The sequence below is a fragment of the Urocitellus parryii genome, chromosome 7, assembly GCF_045843805.1.
Source record: "Urocitellus parryii isolate mUroPar1 chromosome 7, mUroPar1.hap1, whole genome shotgun sequence".
Classification (NCBI taxonomy): Eukaryota; Metazoa; Chordata; class Mammalia; order Rodentia; family Sciuridae; genus Urocitellus; species Urocitellus parryii.
In genome coordinates this window covers 169,481,858-169,501,676 of record NC_135537.1, presented here as the reverse complement: position 1 = coordinate 169,501,676, position 19,819 = coordinate 169,481,858, and the positions used below count along the sequence as shown (strand labels likewise).

The following is a 19,819-nucleotide window of genomic DNA, read 5'->3' as shown; positions in this document are numbered from 1 at the left end:
CCCTATAAAAATCAGGCGTTCTAATTTTCAACTGTTGTAACTGCTTGGGATTTGTTGGCTTACCTTTTCCATCAGGTAAAACCTTACAGTGGTCTCAGCTTTACCCAGGTGTAAAAATCATGGAGTTCCAGGTAGAACTGGGACATTTAAGGGAGTTGGGCTATGCTCTGGCATTAGGTGCACATGCATTACTGTGTAAAGCTATTGTTTCCATTTTATTCCTGACTTTCTGGGTAGAGGATTCAGGAAGGGATGGGTGAAGACAGTCATCTCTGGCTCACCTGTGTCTGGGACCTTGGTCCACCTCCATGTGACTTTTCTCCACACAATAGCCTGGACTTCTTAACATGGCAGCTTGATTCCCACTTGATAAACATGGATGTTGGAATGCCTTATAAGGTCTGAGCTTAGAAGTCCTAGAACCTTACTTCCACTGCATTCTGTTGGTGAAAGGAAGTCACAAAGACAGTCCAGAGCCAAAGGTGGAGAAATAGAAAGAGTGACTTGCACACTCCTGGGAAGAATTGTAGGTGGTGATCTTCAGATATTGCCCTACAGTCTTCCCTCAGGCTACAGTAGTTTACAGCCCTTCTGCTTACAGAATCTACTCGCCCTTCCCAAGATCCCCAAAGTCTAGTCACAGCATTATTCTGAAGATTCAACATCATGGGGTCTGTGTCAAAGTAGGAGCCTCCTCTCATTAGGTGAAGGAAAGAGAAAAGTTCTCTTACTCTCCCACCTGCCCCTTCCCCCAACCCAACATCAATGCTGAGATAGGATAGCTGTTGTAACAATTCCCGTTCAAAAATGGAAGGAAACCGAGGCACATAGCAGATACTGGTCCTTAGTAATTCTGAAATCCAGCCAGGTACATGTTTTCAGGTTCCCTTACTCTGGGGGACAGGGAATTTTCCTTGATTAGGGCCTAGTTCTGCCCTTCAGGATTGGTTTTATTAATATATTGTTCTCAGTTGCTCTTGGTTCTGTCTTTCAAGAAATCCTTCTTTTCCATAAAAATGGCTATTTTTTAACTTTCTCAATCTGTCCTTTGTTCATTGAAAGTAGGGAGTCCAGAGGTTTTCTTTCATTTTAACTATCTCTGATCATTATAGTCCATGGTGATATTTTATTACTCCTTTAAAAACTTTGTGGGTTTCTCATGTGTCAAGTTATAGTCTATACCATTGGATAACGGTTGTGCCTTTGAATCCCTACTTTGGAATGTGAGAGTGCTACGGCACCACAACACTCTTAGGGTTCTTATACCCCTTCTTACCTTACAGAGGGTCTGAGAGATACTACTTTAAATCTTCCTGAAGTTTCAAGGAAGGGTCTCAGTAGATTCACTCTGAGTTAGATTTTGACCCTGACCTGAGGCCCTTTTTTTTTACAGCTAGTGAGTGCTTTGGATTTAATCTTTGCCTTGAGGTCATTTTTTTTCTTTTCTTTTGTTTTATTTGTTTTTATTTTTTATGAGAACCCAGTTCCTCACACATGCTGGGCAAGTAACACTGAGCCACAACCCCGGGCCATTGAGGTCATTTTTTTACATTGGGCATCTTTTCTAACTGGAGAGCCAGTCTTGGATCCTCTCTTTTCTCTATGTTCTTGATTAAAAGCTGAATGATTTCTTTAGCTCATTGTCTTGCAGTATAGCGTACATGGCTAAGAAAAAATTTCAGCATTTTCTGCCTTTTATCTAGAAATCTCAACCAGATCCCTGAGTGCATTCCAAGTTACTATAAACAGTAGTCTCACTAATTGTGTCACATCGATGGAAACTCATAAGCTGGGTCTTCCCTTTTCAGGTTACAGAAATGGTTTCTTCACTTTTTCAAGTCTCCACTAACAGTCCTCTTATTAGCCTCCAGCCTTCACCTCTCCCAAGTCAAAGTTACATGTTTTAGGGTTTTTTGGTGGCATCATTCCCCTTCTAGGTAATGATTTCTAATGTCATATAAATATTGCTACATAATAAATCACCCCAAAAGCTGGGTGGATAAACACAACTGTTACCTTTCTTATGATTCTGTGAGCTGTGAGTTACAGGGCACAGCAAGGGTGACTTGTCTCTGCTACACATGCTGGTAGTTCACTCGTGTGTCTGGGACTATAGTTCTCCTGCACATGGCTTTTCTTGTTCCACATGGATAACCTGGTCTTTTTAACATGTAATTTAGGGAGGATTTGTTTGTTGTAACTAGATAAGGTCAACACTTTAATTAGGTGCTAGATCCCTTTGTGATGATGGACTGGTCTGTGTTCTTCAGAATATACCATCACCATGTATGACACCAAAACCCGAGAGCTCCGCTGGAATGCCACCTACTTTGACTATGCAGCCTCACTGCCAGAGGACGACATGGACTACAGTAAGTGCTCCTCGTGGGCTGCATGAGGTTGGCAGGCACAGTCCATCTATGGGAAATGACCTCTCCAGAAAGAGGATTTCCTTAAGATACCCTTCATCACTGGGTTTTGGGCTTGCTGTTGGCTTGTAGTAAAAATGTCCCAGTCAATATGACAGGGCCTGGGTGAGAAGTCTGAGGGGAACCAAAGTAGAATGGTAGTGAGTTTAGATGAAGAGGAAGGAGGGCATACCTTGTTGAGTCCCTGTGTGTCACAGAAGAAATTTACAAGCCTGTGGACACTATAATTAAACATCAGCACATAAGCCAGGCACAGTGACACATGCCTGTAATCCCAGCTACTCTTAACATTGAGGCAGGAGGATGGCAAGTTTGAGGCCAACCTCAATAATTTAGTGATGACTCTGTCTCAAAATAAAAAGGGCTGGATGTGGGCTGGAGATGTGGCTCAAGCGGTAGCGCGCTCGCCTGGCATGCGTGCGGCCCGGGTTCGATCCCCAGCACCACATACCAACAAAGATGTTGTGTCCGCCGAGAACTGAAAAATAAATATTAAAAATTCTCTCTCTCTCTCTCTCTCTCTCTCCACTCTCTCTTTAAAAAAAAAAAAAAAAGGGCTGGATGATAGCTCAGTTGTAAAGCACCCCCCAGGTTCAGTATCCAGTACAGGGGACTGGGGGCACAGCATGTGTCATTAACAGCTTCATCAAGAAGGCTACTCTAACTGTGGCTCATCCCCTAGTTATTTCTCTAATCTATACTCCTCCAACTCAAATGATAACTAAAAACCGATTTGATCATCTTAACCTTAGTATTCGAAAATATGACTCTGCCTAGAATATTTTCATCTCTCTCTCTCTCTGAATGCTTCTTTGTGAGTGAGGTACTCATAAGTCTGATTTGTAGCTTGATCTATGGATTTCAAACAATGCTATAAAATTTCAGATTAATAGGCAGCTCTATTGTCTCCTCTCTCCTTAGTATTTACTCACTTATTAAACAGAATAGCAGAGAACATGACTGAAGAAATTGCCTTTGGGGGAATGGTCCTATCTTAGGTTTATACTGCAGGCAACCCTCAGTGTCTTGATATCAGGGAACCTGAACAAGTTCATGGAAACCATAAATTGTTCTGAGAATATTTTAGAAGTCTTGTTTTCTCTGAGTGACCGCAGCTTGCCAAGAGAGTAGAGGATGTGGTTGTGGGATAGAGTGAGACAGAATGTACTTTTGTTGTTTGATCTTTACAGAGATGTCCCACTTTGTGTCCAATGGTGATGGACTCGTGGTGACTGTGGACAGTGAATCTGGGGACGTCCTGTGGATTCAAAACTATGCCTCTCCAGTGGTGGCCTTCTACGTCTGGCAGCGGGAGGGTCTGAGGAAGGTGATGCACATCAATGTTGCTGTGGAGACCCTACGCTACCTGACCTTCATGTCTGGGGAGGTGGGTCGCATCACCAAGTGGAAGTACCCGTTCCCCAAAGAGACGGAGGCCAAGAGCAAACTGACGTGAGTCAGGGAACTCAGGGCGGAGGGTGGCAGCTGTGACACTGGCATTTAGTGTACCCTACATTGGAGGAGGCTAGGGGGCAAGACAGATGTCTCCAAGGCCCTGAGGAACATCATGAGCCAAGACTGTCTCAATTAGAAACCCCAGAATATAAATACCAGGGGTTACCCCTGGATGCATCAGAGCTCTTGAATGTTAAGTCAAAATTTGGGGTGAGAATGAGAAGGAAACTGCTGAAATAACTACAGTACAATTTGGCTATATCTCTTGTGGAAATAGAAGAAATCTAAATTATTTATTTATTTGTTTTTGGTACCAGGGTTTGAACCCCAGAGATGCATGACCACTGAGCCACATCCCAGCCCTTTTTATTTTTTATTTTGAGACAGGATCTCACTAAGTTGCTAAGGCTGGCTTAAATCGTCCTGCCTAAACCTCCTGAGTCGCTAGTATTATAAACATGCACCACTGTGCGTGGCTAGAAATTTATTTATTTTTTAACTTCATGTATTTTCTAAATTTTTATTGTAAGCTGAGTTCATTTTAAAAAGCAGAAGAAAAAAAAGTGGTATGATATATCAAAGACTCAGTAGGCTGTGTTTTCCATCCCAGCCTGCTAATAACCTGTCACAAAGTCACTTAACTATGGCTAGCCTCAGTTTCCCACTTTACAGAGTTGTGGGAAATATAAAGAAGATAATGTACATGAAAGTGTTGTCTAAATTGTAAGACACTGCTCCTATGGAAGGTGTTTGTTGAAAGAGGCTTGGTGATTTAGTGTACCCTACTGGCTCCACAAAGGCTGTACATAGTAGTAGCCAGAAGCATCTAGAGGTGCAGCTCCCACTGTTTGTACACTGATACCGTCATCAGCCATGGCCCCATCCCCTCCACACTGCCCCAGACACGGACAGACCACCTAGCTAGGGGACTGGAAGTTCTTACAAATCCCTCCGCTCTGGGCATCTGGAGGAGAGCAGTTGACTGTTCCTCCAGGCCTCTGCTGAGCCTCTAGAATCCTTAAAAAGCCCCGAGACAGCATGGTGGTAACACTGGGGGTAGTGGTATGGAAATGCGCTGATCAGGATCATTCAAGAGTCAAACACAGTGGGTGCTAAGCTGACTGGTCATCAGATATGGTCCTTTACACTGAGCAATGTGTAGCCCAGCCCTGGCATTTTGCAGATGAGGAAACTGAGGCTCACCCTTTGGCAGCTTGTCTGTATTTTGGAAGGCAGCACGTGAAGCTGGAACCTGAAGTCCTGCTGTCCTATTCCTTGACGGCACCCCTGCCTCACACCCAATTCTCTCCTCCATGCCCAGGACTAATGAGGCTGTTCCTGTGGGCAGTATTCAGGGTTGACTCTGCTTTCCCAAAAACTCTCTTTTGTGGGATCTATACATGAAATGACTCGAACACATGTGTCTTTTCTCCCAGGCCTACCCTGTATGTTGGGAAGTACTCCACCAGCCTCTATGCCTCTCCCTCCATGGTGCATGAGGGGGTCGCTGTTGTGGTGAGTCTGCTGCGGGGCTCGCAGATACAGCCTTCTGTTCCTTTTCCACAAAGAACGACTTTGAATTATATAGGACATCCTGCTGGTTATGAACATGAGACACAGAGCTGAAAGTTTCAAGAGCAGCTTCTGCACATCCCATATTCTATTTTGATGTGCAACAGAAGCAGCCTCCTAAAGGCGGAAGCATGGTTATTCCATGTTGCTCTTGTGTTCAAATCTAAGCTCCCAGGTGGTGTCCAGGCCCTCTTCAAGCCAGGACCACCAAGTCCTTGCAGCACCCTGTTAGTGTAGCCAAGTGCAGCTTCTCTCCGGTGCCCAGAGTTCTCTGTTCATCTTTCATCTGAGCATTTATTGGGACTGACATCACACTTCAAATGCCCTTCCTTCTTCCTTTTCCCTAATTCAAATCCCTTACATTCTTTGTGACCTCCCCAAGCCTCTGTGGACCTCACCAGCCTGCTGTGAGCAGTCTTTTCTTTGAATGTCTAAGGCATTATGATCCCAGCAGCTCACCCTGACCCTTCCAGTATCTGGGCTCTTTGGTTGTACCTTGTCTTCCCAGCGAGTTGGTTACTGCTTGTGTGAGCAGGACAGTGCTGGAGCCACCTGGGCACCTAGATGGAATGGTTTCCATGAGTTGCATCTGTTGTGACTAGTAGACAGCCACTCACTCTCCTTCACTTAGATCTTCTCATCATTGTTTCTTGAAGCCTGTAACACACTGGGTGGTCCTCAGAACCCAGGTTAAGAACTGAAAGGGTGTCAGTGGAGCAGTCCTGTTCTGAGAAAGCAACTTCCCTTGCCTGGTCCTAAGGCCCCTGTGTCTTGCTCTGAGTGTCCTACACTAGAGCCCCACACTAGACACGGCTCATCTGGAAGCATGGCAGATCTATCAAGGCTCAGGATAATGGTTGGGGAGGTGTTCTGTGGGACCTGGGGAACCTGCTCTCCTGCAAGGGCTCCTGGACTCACCATGCCGTGTCTCCACAGCCTCGTGGCAGCACTCTTCCTTTGCTGGAAGGCCCCCAGACTGATGGTGTCACCATTGGGGACAAAGGGGAATGTGTGATCACACCCAGCACAGACCTCAAGTTTGACCCCGGACTCAAAGGGAAGAACAAGCTCAACTACTTGAGGAATTACTGGCTCCTGATAGGTAAGAGCTGGTCTCCAGAGGCAGCCTTAGCTAATGGCACACTGCCTCCTGGTGGACAAAAGCTGGCCTTGCTGGTTCTAATGCTCCTGGCTGAAGGTACTGTGCTCTGTCACTTCAAGGTGGTCTTTAGACCTTGGAACATATTTTACTCTCAGGGAGATTAAACAGGATAGACAGGTTATCAAAGACGTGAGAGCTCTCAGAAATTGTTTATATAGTGTTCCAAAATTCAGGTTCACAGTAACAAACTTTGTGTGATTACCTGACAAAAATGTCTATTTCAGGGGCTGGGGATATAGCTCAGTTGGTAGAGGGCTTGCCTTGCATGTACAAAGCCCTGGGTTCAATCCCCAACACCAAAAAAAAAAAAAAAAAAAAGTCTATTTCTTATTTCTCACAGAGACCTTGTATAAGGAATCCTCTTATTTCTGTTTTATAACTAAGGAAACTGAGACTATTTCTATGGGAAGTTGGCTTGGAGTTCATGTGGGTGTGGAGCCAGGAGAGAAGAGGTTAAGACCAGGAGAATTGAAAGCCATGCAAGGTCAAAGTCTGCCCTGAGCCCCACTCTTTTCCTTTATTTTTCCGTTGTTGCCATCATCACTAATGGTCCTGAGGTTGAACTGGAGGCCCTGCCAGAGGTTATAGGGTTAGAGGCAGAGTTGACAGGTGAGAGGCGTTGTGTTCCCAGAAAGTGTCCTAAGTAATTGAGCAAGATGGAGTTTTCTTGAATCCCTTCTGCTCTTCTTATTTTTCCTTCTCTCTCTCCCTCTTCCCGTTCTCACACACACATACACACACACACACAGACACACTCCAAATGCGCTGTCTCCCAGGTGAAGGTAGGGATGAATCCCAGCGGGGCAGGCCAGAAGGCTGGTAGGGATGCCAGAATGCCATGGAAGCTGACAAGGCTTCTTCTCCCCATCCTCTTCCTCGTGGCACCTGCAGAAAGAGGTGAGAGCTGGAGCTCTGGCACAGGGATGAGGACAGCTAGGAGATCCCATACCTAGGAAGCATCATGACCTACCAGGCAGTGGGTCTAGATGGAGCTGTGTGCCTAGGAGCTGTGGTGGGGAACCTGGTGTGCCTGAGCCCTGAGGTGCCCTTTACAGGTTGCCCAGCTCTGTTTTGTCTTCCTCCTGATTCTTTGTATCCGCTTTTTTTCTTATTGTTTTTAACAAATAATAGGCAAAGGAGACAATTAAAGATTTCTACTCTTTTCTTACAGAAATAATTTGGGATGTATGCCCAAGTGGACCCATGTTGGAAAAAAAAATAGCTAATTGAGCAGAGGCCATTAAACTTACAAGGCTTTTCAGTTTTCTGTACCAGTTAAGGGGTACATGAACTGCCTGCCAGTGATGAAGAAGTGACATTGAGGAGAATACAAAAAAAAAACATGGGGGGAAGGTCTTTATGGCTAAGTTGTAAAATTAGATCCCTTTAAAATGGTTTGTCCAAGAATGAAAACTAGGAAACAAATTATAAAGAAGTAGTTAAATAAGGATCTCATAATTCTGAGGTAGGTACCCTCTGAGGAACTCCACAGGTAGTCATTTTTAAATAAGGCAGAGGGAGTACTGACAATCTTCTTGCAGACTAGGGCTATGTGGTGTACCTCTTTACATCCATGTATGTCCTTCAGTTTGTTTTTTGTGAAAGAGATTAAAGACACCCCAAGTTCACGCTCATTTTAAAGACAGAATAGCCTCATGAGCTCGAGAGGCATAATCTATGGTTGCCCTAAACAGTGGTCCTGACCTGTGGTGTTCCCAGCATCACCCCAAGTTTGTCAATGAGGCGTGGACCATCCCTGGAGGGCCTGATGCCAGAGGTCCAGGGCAGGGACTGGCCATGTGCTTGTGGAGTCTGGACCTAATTGATGCTGATAGATAAATAAATCACAAAGGCCAGGTACTATTAAGAACTGTAGGAGAGATGGGGTGTTTGGGCTTAGGACTTCCATAGCACCTTCTTGGTAGGCGTCCTGTAGATAGGTGGGAGCATTAAGTGTGAGCGTTGGGGAAAGGGGCAGGTAGGATGCTGCAGCAGAGTGGCGTGTGGCACCTCATTTCTCTTAGCTGTAGTTCTCTTGTCAGTGGCCTCAGTTACCTGCAGTTATCCACATTCAGATTCCTGAGCATACCAGGGGTCTGAAGTGGGTAGTCACAAGGTGGGTGACCCTGCCCCTGAGCACTGGCGTGTCTCAGGGATCCTTAGTAATTGTTCAAAAGTGGGTTTCCTTTCAAGATGATGTTAGGCTGTAGGTGAGAAGAGATGGAGGCTGGATGAAGGACTGCAGGGGGATTTTCCAGGTCAAGAAACACTCAGCCTAGACTAGATCCTGCTAGTTTTCTTCTCCCATTTGTGTCACAGCTTCTGATGGGTTTGGGAGAATAATGGAGAGGTCGTAAGGTGAGAGAAACCTGAATCAGTGAGGTGTGATCCAAGTGAGAAAACAGAATAGAGCCTGACAGCCGGCAGCCGTGATGAGGAGGCCATTTTAGGCCACACTGGAGACATTTAATTTGAGATAAGTAGATTATCAAACCACATGATATCTTAGGTCCCAATTTTAGTCACCTCTCTTTTCTTATGGTATTTGAATCCATCAGATGCTCAATAAATGTGTATTGAATGATAGATAGTCATGAACTAGTTGTGAGGAGAATGGTACGTGGGCATTCAGAGAGCTGCGACACCCCACATCCACCTGGCAGATGTGCTCTCTTGCTGTCTTATGAGTGACTCACCATGTCCTCAGACAGAAGCTGAGGCTGGGGCTGGCACTGCACTGAGAAGCTGTGCTGCTCAGAAGGGAGCTGGGTAGTGATGGTGCTGGGTAGAGCGTGGAAGAAGAGCTCCTTGGACTCTGAACAGGCTTCCTAACACTTCACCTGTGACCTGGGCACGGAACCCACACAGGCCTCACTTTGGGACACTTCACAAACATCTCAAACCCTCTCACCTTTATTCTCACTGTGAGACCCACAGTACTATTTTCTACCAAGTAATGACATTTCTGTTTTGATGAGATTTTTTTGGTTGCTGCCTCTCATTTTCTCTCACTAGATGTGAGGGTAGATGTGAGGGTTTGCCTTGTGGAACACCTCAGCAGGTGGTGACTGTTGCCTGAGTTTAGTGTTGAATGTCACCGCTGCTTGGGAAACTGTTCTCAATCAAGGTTTGTTTCCTCTCCCAGGACACCATGAAACCCCGCTGTCTGCATCTACCAAGATGCTGGAGAGGTTTCCCAACAATCTACCCAAACATCGGGAAAATGTGATTCCTGCTGATTCTGAAAAAAAGAGTTTTGAAGATGTAAGTGAGGAGTGGCCAGCTGCTGGCTCTCCTGCCAGGCGTTGGGGGATAAGGCAGTAGACTTTGCCCTGCCTCAGAGCTCACAGTCTATCTGGAGGGGAGAGGACCGCACCAGAATCCATAGCAAAGGAGATAAACTGTTCAAGGCTGCAGGGGAGGAGCAGGAAGTAATTCATGAAGGAAAGTACAAGAAAGGCCCAGGAGGGAGCAGGCCTGGAAGAATGGGGTGGGCTTGGCGTGATGGGTGCGAGCAGGAAGGTCCTGGAAGGAAGGGAAGAGCAGAGGTGAGAGCCTGGGTAGGAATGAGGCTGGGATGCCCAGAGCTGGGCTGTGAGGAAACAGGCCCCACAGGATCCAAGGCTGCCAGGGAAAGAGCTGAAGGAAATGAGCCAGGGGCAAAAGGGAACCACTTCCCAAGTCTCAGACAAGCCTGTTGGAGGGGTTAGGGCTTGGAGAAGAGGGGAGACCTGAAGTTTTATGAAGCCAAGGTCAGACTACTGACAGTTTCCTGGTTTGGTTGCTTGAAGTGGCAGAGGCTTGGTCTGGCAGGGCCCCAGAGCACCTGGAGGGTGGTACCTCGGGCACAAGGAAGTTATTCAGGTAGCAGCTGCCCTGAAGTGCTGATGTGGGCTGTGGAGACAGGGTGTGCTAGTCAGGGTCTCAGCTGAGAGAGATGGCCCACACAAACTAGGGTAATTTGAGAATTACCCTAGTTTATTAGTGGCAGGACTGTTCAGACAGGTGTGGACAGTACCGGGGGTCTCATGAAAGGGCAGAGAGTGGAAGGGAACCCAGACCAGGAGCTGAGAGCGGCGATGGAGGGATGCTCAACCCAGCAGAACTCCTCGTTCTCCCGCCTCTGTCTTATCTGCTGGTGCTCCCTGTTGGCTTCACCCAGTCAGAAACCAGAGGTGTGGGAGACCATGACTCTGGCCCCTGCAGGTCAGCCTTCTGAGGACACAGCAGGTGCCCTGTGAAGGAGACCCCACACCGCCAGCTGAAGTCCTTACTGAGTCGTTTGGACCTCACAGCTGCTGCCCTACCATGGGGGCCCAGGGATGGAGAAGGTGCCTGGGCTAGGGGAGGGTCAGGAATGAGAGCAGCTGCTGATGTGGAGCCCAAGGCCACAACAGATTCACTTGAGAGACTTAGGTTTTATCAAGAGGCAAAGGGTGATCATGGTCTCTTAAGAGTTCAGGGCACAGTGTCTTTATCCATCACCTCTGGAGGCAGCCAGGTTGGAGAAATACACTGATTCTTAAAGCAGTGATTTGAATAGCATTGCCCTAAGAGCTTATTAAAGTCGTGCATATTCATTATTGAACACTTAGAAATAAAACTGTAAAGAAAATAAGACAATATCCTTAACGTAACACCCAGAGGTAACCACAGTCCAGACTTATATATTTAACCACCTGGTCTTTAGCCACAGTTCTTTTGAAATCCATCAAAATACTCTCGCTCAGGCAGTAATGAGGCTGACTCTTTAAACAAACACTCTCAAGCAGATATAGACGAAATGAGTATGGTTGCTGGTCACATGCTCTGCAAACACTCCTTAGCCGCCTGCTACACACCAGGCTGCCACACTTTCCATGCACAGTGGGAGATACTGGGTGGAGGTGTGAGCAGAGCTGGAAGTGCCTGGGAGGGCCCAGGGAGCAGCAGGGGAGAGAATAGAATGGTGTGGGAGGCTCACAGCCAGAGGGTAGGGAATCCCACTGGGATGGGAGGCTGTGTGCTCATCTAGTTGGGCAAACAGAAGAGGAAGTACCTGGAGCACTGGGTGTATGAGAGGCGACCAGCACATTTCTCAGGGATTCTGAGGAGCTTGGAGCTTTATCTGATTTGAACCTTCTAAATAAAATTTTCTTTAACAAAGACTTCTGGTGCTTCTTAAAAGCTTTAGGAAAATAGTAGAATTCTTGAATAAATTATTTTAGTTTTGGAGTTACAACAAAAGTTTATATGCAATGTAAGAAAGCAACTTGATCTCAGCACTGAAGGGAGGAAGGAGGGAGGGAAGGAGGGACAGAGAAACAGGCAGCTTCATTACTTTATAGGCATATGGGGGGGGGACTTTCCTTTTCAGTATGAAATTGTATCATCATATTGACTGCCAGCTTTTCACCAGACATTGTTACAGATGATTTCAGTTTTTCCAGACATCAAATCTAGGGTCAGAGGAGGAAGTTTTTGCCTTCATTGAACATTTTCAAAAGAATATCAGGTCAGATGTGATGGGACACACCTGTAATCCCAGCAACTTGAAGGCTGAGGCAGGAGGATCACAAGTTTGAGTTCAGTCTGAGCAATGTAGTAGAACCTGTGTTAAAATAAAAATTTAAAAAGAGGCTGGGGGTGTAGTTCAGTAGTAGAGTGCTTGTCTAGCATGCATAGGGCTCTGGGTTCCATCCCCAGTACCACACACACAGAGAAAGAAATAATATCAGAGTCTAAAGGCACTTGCAAAAGTATTTTGCTTTGAAATATGTTTTTGAGCAATGGTAACATCACTATAGAAACATGTGGTCTTTCAGAGCCATTGCCTTGGAAGAAGCAACAGTTATCTGATGATGTAACTTTGATGTGCTCAGAAAAAAAAAAATCCAGCACATTAGAGAAGGGTCCAATTATAACAAGGGATTCTCTTGATCTTTTACCTCACCTATATCTGGCCAGAAATTCTGCAATGACATAGTGATTCTCTCCTACACAAGGTTATCAACCTGGTGGATCAAACAGAAAATGCACCAACCACTATGTCTCAGGATGTGGAAGAGAAGTTGGCTCATGCCCCTGCCAAGCCTGAGGCTCCTGTGGACTCCATGCTCAAGGACATGGCTACCATCATCCTAAGCACCTTCCTGCTGGTTGGCTGGGTAGCCTTCATCATCACCTACCCCCTGGTAAAACTCAGCCTTCCCCCCTACCCTCACCCCACTGCCCAATCCGTTCCTGCAATTCTCCACCTATCATCTTTATCAGACAAAAATGGCCAATGCATTTCTTTTCACATTTCAAAGTCAATATTTGAACCAGATGTGGTGGTGTACATCTGTAATCCCAGCTATTCATCATCGGTTCAAGACCCAGCCTAGGCAACTTAGTGAGACCCTGACTCAAAATGAAAAAGAGACTAGGGGTGTAGCTCAGTGGCAGAGCACTGCTGGGTTCAACCCCCAGTACCACAAAATTAAAAAAGAAAGAAAAGAAAGAAAGTCAATATTTGCTTATCTTAAAACAAATTTTGTAGTTAGAGATGCTAGTGTTCTAGATAAGGACAATTTTGTACCTAAATCTTAATGTTTTAAAAAAAAACAGATTGTAAGAGCTGATTTATAAACCTGCCCTCAGATAATTTTGAGTAGTTAATTATGCCTTCTTTTTTAAGACCAGGGATAATAAATAAAACCCTTTCTTCCCTTGAAAATTGCCTGTTAGGTCAGTGAGAGCAAAAATGGTGGCGTGGTGATTCCTTTGACTTCTCAGTTGGAAATAATTGAGTAAAAATTCTGCCACTGAGCGGGCAGCGGGTGGGATGAAACCTTGATCCCTCCAGCAAGTCCATGGAGCATCAAGTGTTGCCTCCTCAGAGCAGCAGCGCTCAGGCAGCCCTCGGGGGCCTGGACAGTCTATTCACCTGATAGTTTTTGAGGTCAATAGGCTCTGGGAACCTAAGCCTCCTCCCAGGGTGCTTAGCTAGTAAAAGGTGTTTCCAGGACTTCAACTCAAGGTTAAGAGAAAGGGAGCTAGAAAACTCACCTGTGGGTTGTGGCTGCACTCAGGCCCCTGTAGTCATCCTCCTGCGCCAAGTAAGAGTGATCACAGATTACTGCCTCTTCTGATGATGCTAGAGTGAACCTCTCAGGGTGCTGGAGAGGAGTGAGGGTTCAGGGAAGCAGCATGATAGATGAAGCCCCATGCTGCCTTGTCACAGCCATGTGGCCGGGGCGGGTGGCATTGAGGTTCCAAGCCCCAGCTTCCTAGCTGCCTTCTGTGGGCCACCCAGGCGCTGAGCTCCATCAAGCACACAGCTGTGGGGAGCTGGCCTGGCCCCATGCACCACATTGCCTCCCACCTCAGAACATCCTCCCCATTCAGTGTCACCTTTGCAACAACTCCCAGGCTTCCATAAAACTCCTGAATTCTAGGATTAAGTAGAAGCCCGTTCCTCTGGGCCAGTCCTTCACCCAGGGTAGAACTTCCTCTCTCGCTTCTGCCTGGCAGCCATTCAACCTCCACTGGCCCCTCCAAGGTTGGGGCATGGCCATACTGGGAAGGGTCGCACTGGCAGAATGACCTCCAGTCATTGGACAGATTGTGCCTCTCTGTGGCTTCTCCCTGGTTTCATGCCTAGGGTCACATAAAGTACACCTGGTCCCCTGCCTCGAGGAGCCACTTCTTTCCTGTGCTTGCTTCCCTGTAGAGTACCACAACACCTACCTGGATGTGTTTGTTTGCAGAGCATGCATCAGCAGCAGCAGCTCCAGAACCAGCAGTTCCAAAAGGAACTGGAGAAAATCCAGCTCTTGCAGCAACAGCAGCTGCCCTTCCATCCTCCTGGAGAATTGACCCAGGACGTCGAGCTCCTGGACACATCAGGCCCCTACTCAGAGAGCTCAGGCACCAGCAGCCCCAGCCCATCCCCCAGGGCTTCGAACCACTCGCTGCACTCTGGCAGCTCTGTCTCCAAGGCTGGTGCCGGCCCCTTCCTGGAGCAGGATGAGGAAGGTAAAGCCAGTTGCCATTTTGGTGCTGCTTTCTCTTTGTGTTGAATTCTACCTGAGACCGTAGAGCACACCACATCCTTCTGCAGAGTCTGCTTATCTTATCTCCTTGACATGATAAAGGGCCATTTCTAGAAGGTTCACAATAATGCAAGGAAACAATACAGGGGAGGAGACAGCAGCCCTGGGCATAAATGGGCAGTGAGCCCTGCTGGCCCTTGTGTGGAGCCTCTTAAATCCCAACTCTTCGTTTAGAGGTCAGGAAGCTGGCAGCCATTTTAGCTTTGAAATTCTTTAGGTGGAACTGTTTAAAACAATCTCTTCTTTTTCTCCTTTTGTGCCAGATGAGGAAACCAGCATGGTGATAGTTGGGAAAATTTCTTTCTGTCCCAAGGATGTCCTGGGCCATGGAGCTGAGGGCACAATTGTGTACCGGTGAGTAGAGTGCCGGTCCTGTGCCCTTCCTACCAAGTGTGTGAGTGCCTGTCAATTGCAGGCTGAGAGTCAGGCTCCAAGGGCACCACAGGATCAAAGTGGTGACCATGGCAGGTGAGACCCACATCCAGGAAGCTTGTGCACTAAAAGAGAAGTGATGTCCATGGGGCTGCTAGTGGTCAGTCTGTGAGACTGATAAGGTGACCTCTGTGTCACAGGAGGACACTGTGGGTCCTTAAGTCTCATCTCGTTTCCATAGCCTGACTTGCACCAGTCAAGCACAACTGTTGCTCCTTGTCCTACAGGGGCATGTTTGACAACCGTGATGTGGCTGTGAAGAGGATCCTCCCCGAGTGTTTTAGCTTTGCAGACCGTGAGGTCCAGTTGTTGCGAGAATCAGATGAGCACCCGAATGTCATCCGTTATTTCTGCACGGAGAGGGACCGGCAGTTCCAATATATTGCCATTGAGTTGTGTGCAGCCACCCTGCAGGAGGTGGGTATGACTGGCCTTTAGGTGCGAAGGGCCACTGACAGCTTTGCCATGACCCCTGTGGACAGCCTCCCTTCCCCTGTCAACTGGGATGTTGTTTTAGGGATTGCCAATTTATTATTGTGTTTTATGAACCTGATTGAAATTGCAATATAGGAGACTATCATGCTAAGTGAAATAAGTTAGTCCCAAAAAACCAAAGACCAGATGTTCTCTCTAATATGCAGATGCTAACTCACATTAAGGGGGAAGGTTGGGGGAAGAATAGAGGTTCTTTGGATTAGACACAGGGGAATGAAAGGAAGGAAGAGGGGAGGGAATAGGAAATACAGTAGAATGAATCAGACATAACTTTCCAGTGTTCTTATATGAATACACAACCGTATACTCCCCATCGTGTACAACAAAACTGGGAAGTTCCACTCCACACATGTTCGATATGTTAAAATACATTCTATGGTCATGTATAACTAAAGAGAACAAATAAAAAATTTTTAAAAATTATAGTACAATGAAATGTACTCCTTTTAAATGTATAGTTTAATGCACTTTGACAAACGTATATGTATCCGTTTAACCACTAACACCAAATGTAGAATATTGTTGTCACTCTAGTTGTATGTGTTTGTTTGTTCATTTATTGGTACTGGGGATTGAACTCAGGGATGCTTTACCTCTGAGCTACATCCCTCACACTCTTTTTTTAATATTTATTTTTTAGTTGTACACAATACCTTTATTTTATTTATTTATTTTTATGTGGTGCTGAGGATCGAACCCAGGACCTTGCATGTGCTAGGCGACTGCTCTACTGCTGAGCCACCGTCCCAGCCCCATCCCTCACACTCTTTATTTTTTATTTTGAGATAGGATCTTGCTAAGTTGCTTAGAGCTTCACTGAATTGAGGAGGCTTGCCTCAAACTTGGATCCTCTTGCCAATTTTAACTTGGGAGGCTAAGGCAAGAGGATCCATGTGTAAGGTGCACCACACCCAGCTCACCCCAGTTTTAATGGAGTGGTCTTCTGAACATGCCTGGACAGTCTTGGTTTGCAGTTGGCATGTGTCTCCCCTTTTGCCTCCAAGGAACCTGTTCAGTTATTATTCCCATCTCTGGTCATAGCTGGTGTGTGCTTGGAGGTTGCTTGTTGATGAGTGAAGACTGTATAGTTATCCAGCAGACTTATTTCACTCTGTTCCCAGGCTTACCTTAAAATATTTCAGTATCATTTGGATTCCTCTGCAGGCTTACCTATATAAGACAGTGAACTTGAATGTCTTGCCGTCGTCGTCGTCGTCTTCTTCTTCTTCTTCCTCTTCCTCTTCCTCTTCCTCTTCTTCTTCTTGACAAATCTATATTTTTATTTATTTATTTTTATGCGGCGCTGAGGATCTAACCCAGGGCCTCATGCATGCGAGGCAAGCACTTCACCCCTGAGCCACAACCCCAGCCCCCGCCTTCTTATCTTTCTTATTGTGAATTAGTACATTGGAGCTTTACTTATTTGTTTAAGTCAGTCTGTAACTAGGAGATCTGTTGGGAAATATGGATTTCAATAGAGAATGTTGGTAATAATGGAATCAAGAAGGAGCTCGGGATCTAAGAAGTCCTGAGGGCTGCGCTATGACCTTGCCATTGTGTCTTTTGCAGTACGTAGAGCAGAAGGACTTTGCCCACCTTGGCCTAGAGCCCATCACCTTGCTGCAGCAGACCACCTCAGGCCTGGCACACCTCCACTCCCTCAACATTGGTAAGAGGCTCCCCAGGGGCCAGGTGGGGGTGTCTGCCTGGTTAGCTCTTTACTACATCACAGTTGTACAAGGGTGAAGAGGGAGCCTAGGTAGTTCCTTGACAAGTTGGGTTAGAATATAAGAGGGAACCTTACGTAGTTTAAAACCTTTAGAGAGGATAGTGGGTATATTGGGGTTTGACAAGAACCCATTTCCCCCTTATGGGAGGCTGGGGTTGCTCATGGTAAGCACTGGATGAATCTGGAATTCTCTCTTAGTTCACAGAGATCTGAAGCCCCACAACATTCTCCTCTCCATGCCCAATGCACACGGCAGGATCAAGGCCATGATCTCTGACTTTGGCCTCTGTAAGAAGCTGGCAGTGGGCAGGCATAGCTTCAGTCGCCGTTCCGGGGTGCCTGGCACTGAAGGCTGGATTGCCCCAGAGATGCTGAGTGAAGACTGCAAGGAGAACCCTGTGAGTGATGGCATGGCCTCTGAAGACCACAGACCCAGTCATTGTGCTCCGTAGTCAGAACCGTCAAATTCAAGTTTTGGGGGCTGAGACACATGTTCCTGGAGAAGGTCATTGCTTTAACAGAGAGCTCCTATGCATACATTTCCATATTGTCTCATACTCAGATACATGAGGGGGCAAATATGGGCAGTTGTCTGTTTTTTTATCCTATTTTTTTAATATTTATTTTTTAGTTGTAGTTGAACACAGTATCTTTATTCTATTTATTTATTTATATGTGGTGCTAAGGATCCCACAGCCTTGCACGCAAATGCTCTACCGCTGAGCCCCAGCCCCAGCCCACTGTCCTATTCTTCTAATCACTTTTAAACCGCATTTTTATTTGGGGGAACTGGGGAATCAGGGCGTATGTGGGATAAGCAAACCTCCAGTTTTCATTATTTTTTATATTTGTTTTTGTTTTCCCTACTTTTTAATTTGAAGAGTTTTAGACATGCAGAAAATTTGAATGTTATTGTGACCTATGTTCCTCTACCTGTCGATGATTTGCTATTTTGCTTTGTCTTTCTCTTGCTGAATTATTGGCATATAAGTAGCAGCATTTCAATCCTGTATACCTCTACATACAACAACAGTGTCTTTTAGGAACAAGTACCTTCTACTTGGTCACCACCGTGTCATTATCACACCTGAACATTCAATAGTGTTCTCATCCTATCACCTAATATTCACATTTCCAGTTAGTCCCCAAAGTCTTCTCTAGGGCTGGATTCTGTTTACCAGGACCCCATCGATTCTTCTACATCGCATTTGATTTTATCTTCCTAAATTCCAGCGGTCTCCCACCTATTTTGTTCCTTGTTGCTGACATTTGGAGAGGATAGGAATACCCTGTTTGGGGTTTGTTTGCCTATTTCTTTATGACAGTGTTTAATATTTCTCTCTATTCTTTATATTTCCTGTGAACTAGATGTTAGGTCTGGAGGCCTGATTAAATTCCAGTGAAATGTTTTGGGCAAAAATAAATCACAGATCACTACATCAGGAAGTATATGATAACAAATTGTACCCTTGTTATTGTACCCCTATTAGTAATGCCCACTTGAGTCACCTGTGTCTGCTGATCTCTCTTCTGTAAAGGTTCATTTCTCCCTTTGTTGTTAGCAAGTCATGTGCAGGGTGACCCTCTGGCACAGTGGGTGTTGAAGTCCTTCACCCAGTGGCTTTCATCTATTGACCAAGCTTCCTGAAGCACTCATTGCAAAGAAATCATTCATTTATTATCTGGTATTTAGCTCCAATTTTAACTCCTTTTCTATTTCTTTCTTAATCACTGTGGACTCAAGATTCAAGTAATAGTCAACGGTAGTCATTCTTTTTTTTTTTTTTTTTTTTTTTGTCCTTACTCCTTTTGATACTTGAAATGTCCCAGATTTGGCCAACAAGATCCCATTAAGCTGGCTTTGGCATCCATTTGCTAAGAGTAGGCTCATATTTAGACATCTTTCTTTATAGCATAAGTCATCAAAGGCTCATCTTGTCCCTTCCCTGATCCAGAACTGGGTCGGATGAGCCATCTCAAACAGAACAAACAGGATAGAATCCCTCTTATCCAGTTCCCTGGGGACAGCAGCCTGTCAATTATCACAAGTCAGAAACAATGATGAATTATTAAGAAAATACACACATATCTTAAATACATTTTTTTCCCCAGTACTGGTGATTGAACCCAGGGGCACTGTACCACTGAGCTACGTCCCCAGCCCTTTTTTCTTTCATTTTGAGACATGTTCTCTTTAAGTAGTGGATCTGGTCTCTAAGTTGTAATCCTCTGGCCTCAGCCACCCAAGTTGCTGGTTATTGGTGTGTACCATCACACCCAGCTTTTAAACACATTTTCACTTAAAGCAAGTTATGTAGTTCTTTAAGTAATAGGAAATTTCTGCCATAGGTGAAGGTTTTGCTTTATTTTTTTCAAATTTGGGTCTGACTGATTGAAGTTGTTCATTTCTCTCGAAGAATACTCATATGCCACTTATGATGAGGCTCAGACATTTCAAACATGTCCTAAG

The 19,819-nt window shown here is 45.7% G+C and overlaps 1 protein-coding gene across 1 annotated transcript in view; it reads left to right on the top strand.

The window, feature by feature from the left end:
* Positions 1 to 19,819, top strand: part of Ern1 (endoplasmic reticulum to nucleus signaling 1) — an 83,807-nt gene that overhangs the window by 56,281 nt on the left and 7,707 nt on the right. Inside the window, exons 7-17 of the mRNA XM_026402239.2 lie at positions 2,271 to 2,372; positions 3,620 to 3,881; positions 5,321 to 5,399; positions 6,393 to 6,558; positions 9,764 to 9,882; positions 12,603 to 12,791; positions 14,349 to 14,616; positions 14,957 to 15,047; positions 15,353 to 15,542; positions 17,190 to 17,289; positions 17,548 to 17,747. Of these exons, the coding sequence (XP_026258024.2) occupies positions 2,271 to 2,372; positions 3,620 to 3,881; positions 5,321 to 5,399; positions 6,393 to 6,558; positions 9,764 to 9,882; positions 12,603 to 12,791; positions 14,349 to 14,616; positions 14,957 to 15,047; positions 15,353 to 15,542; positions 17,190 to 17,289; positions 17,548 to 17,747 (1,766 nt within the window). The remainder of the gene's footprint in view (positions 1 to 2,270; positions 2,373 to 3,619; positions 3,882 to 5,320; positions 5,400 to 6,392; positions 6,559 to 9,763; positions 9,883 to 12,602; positions 12,792 to 14,348; positions 14,617 to 14,956; positions 15,048 to 15,352; positions 15,543 to 17,189; positions 17,290 to 17,547; positions 17,748 to 19,819) is intronic.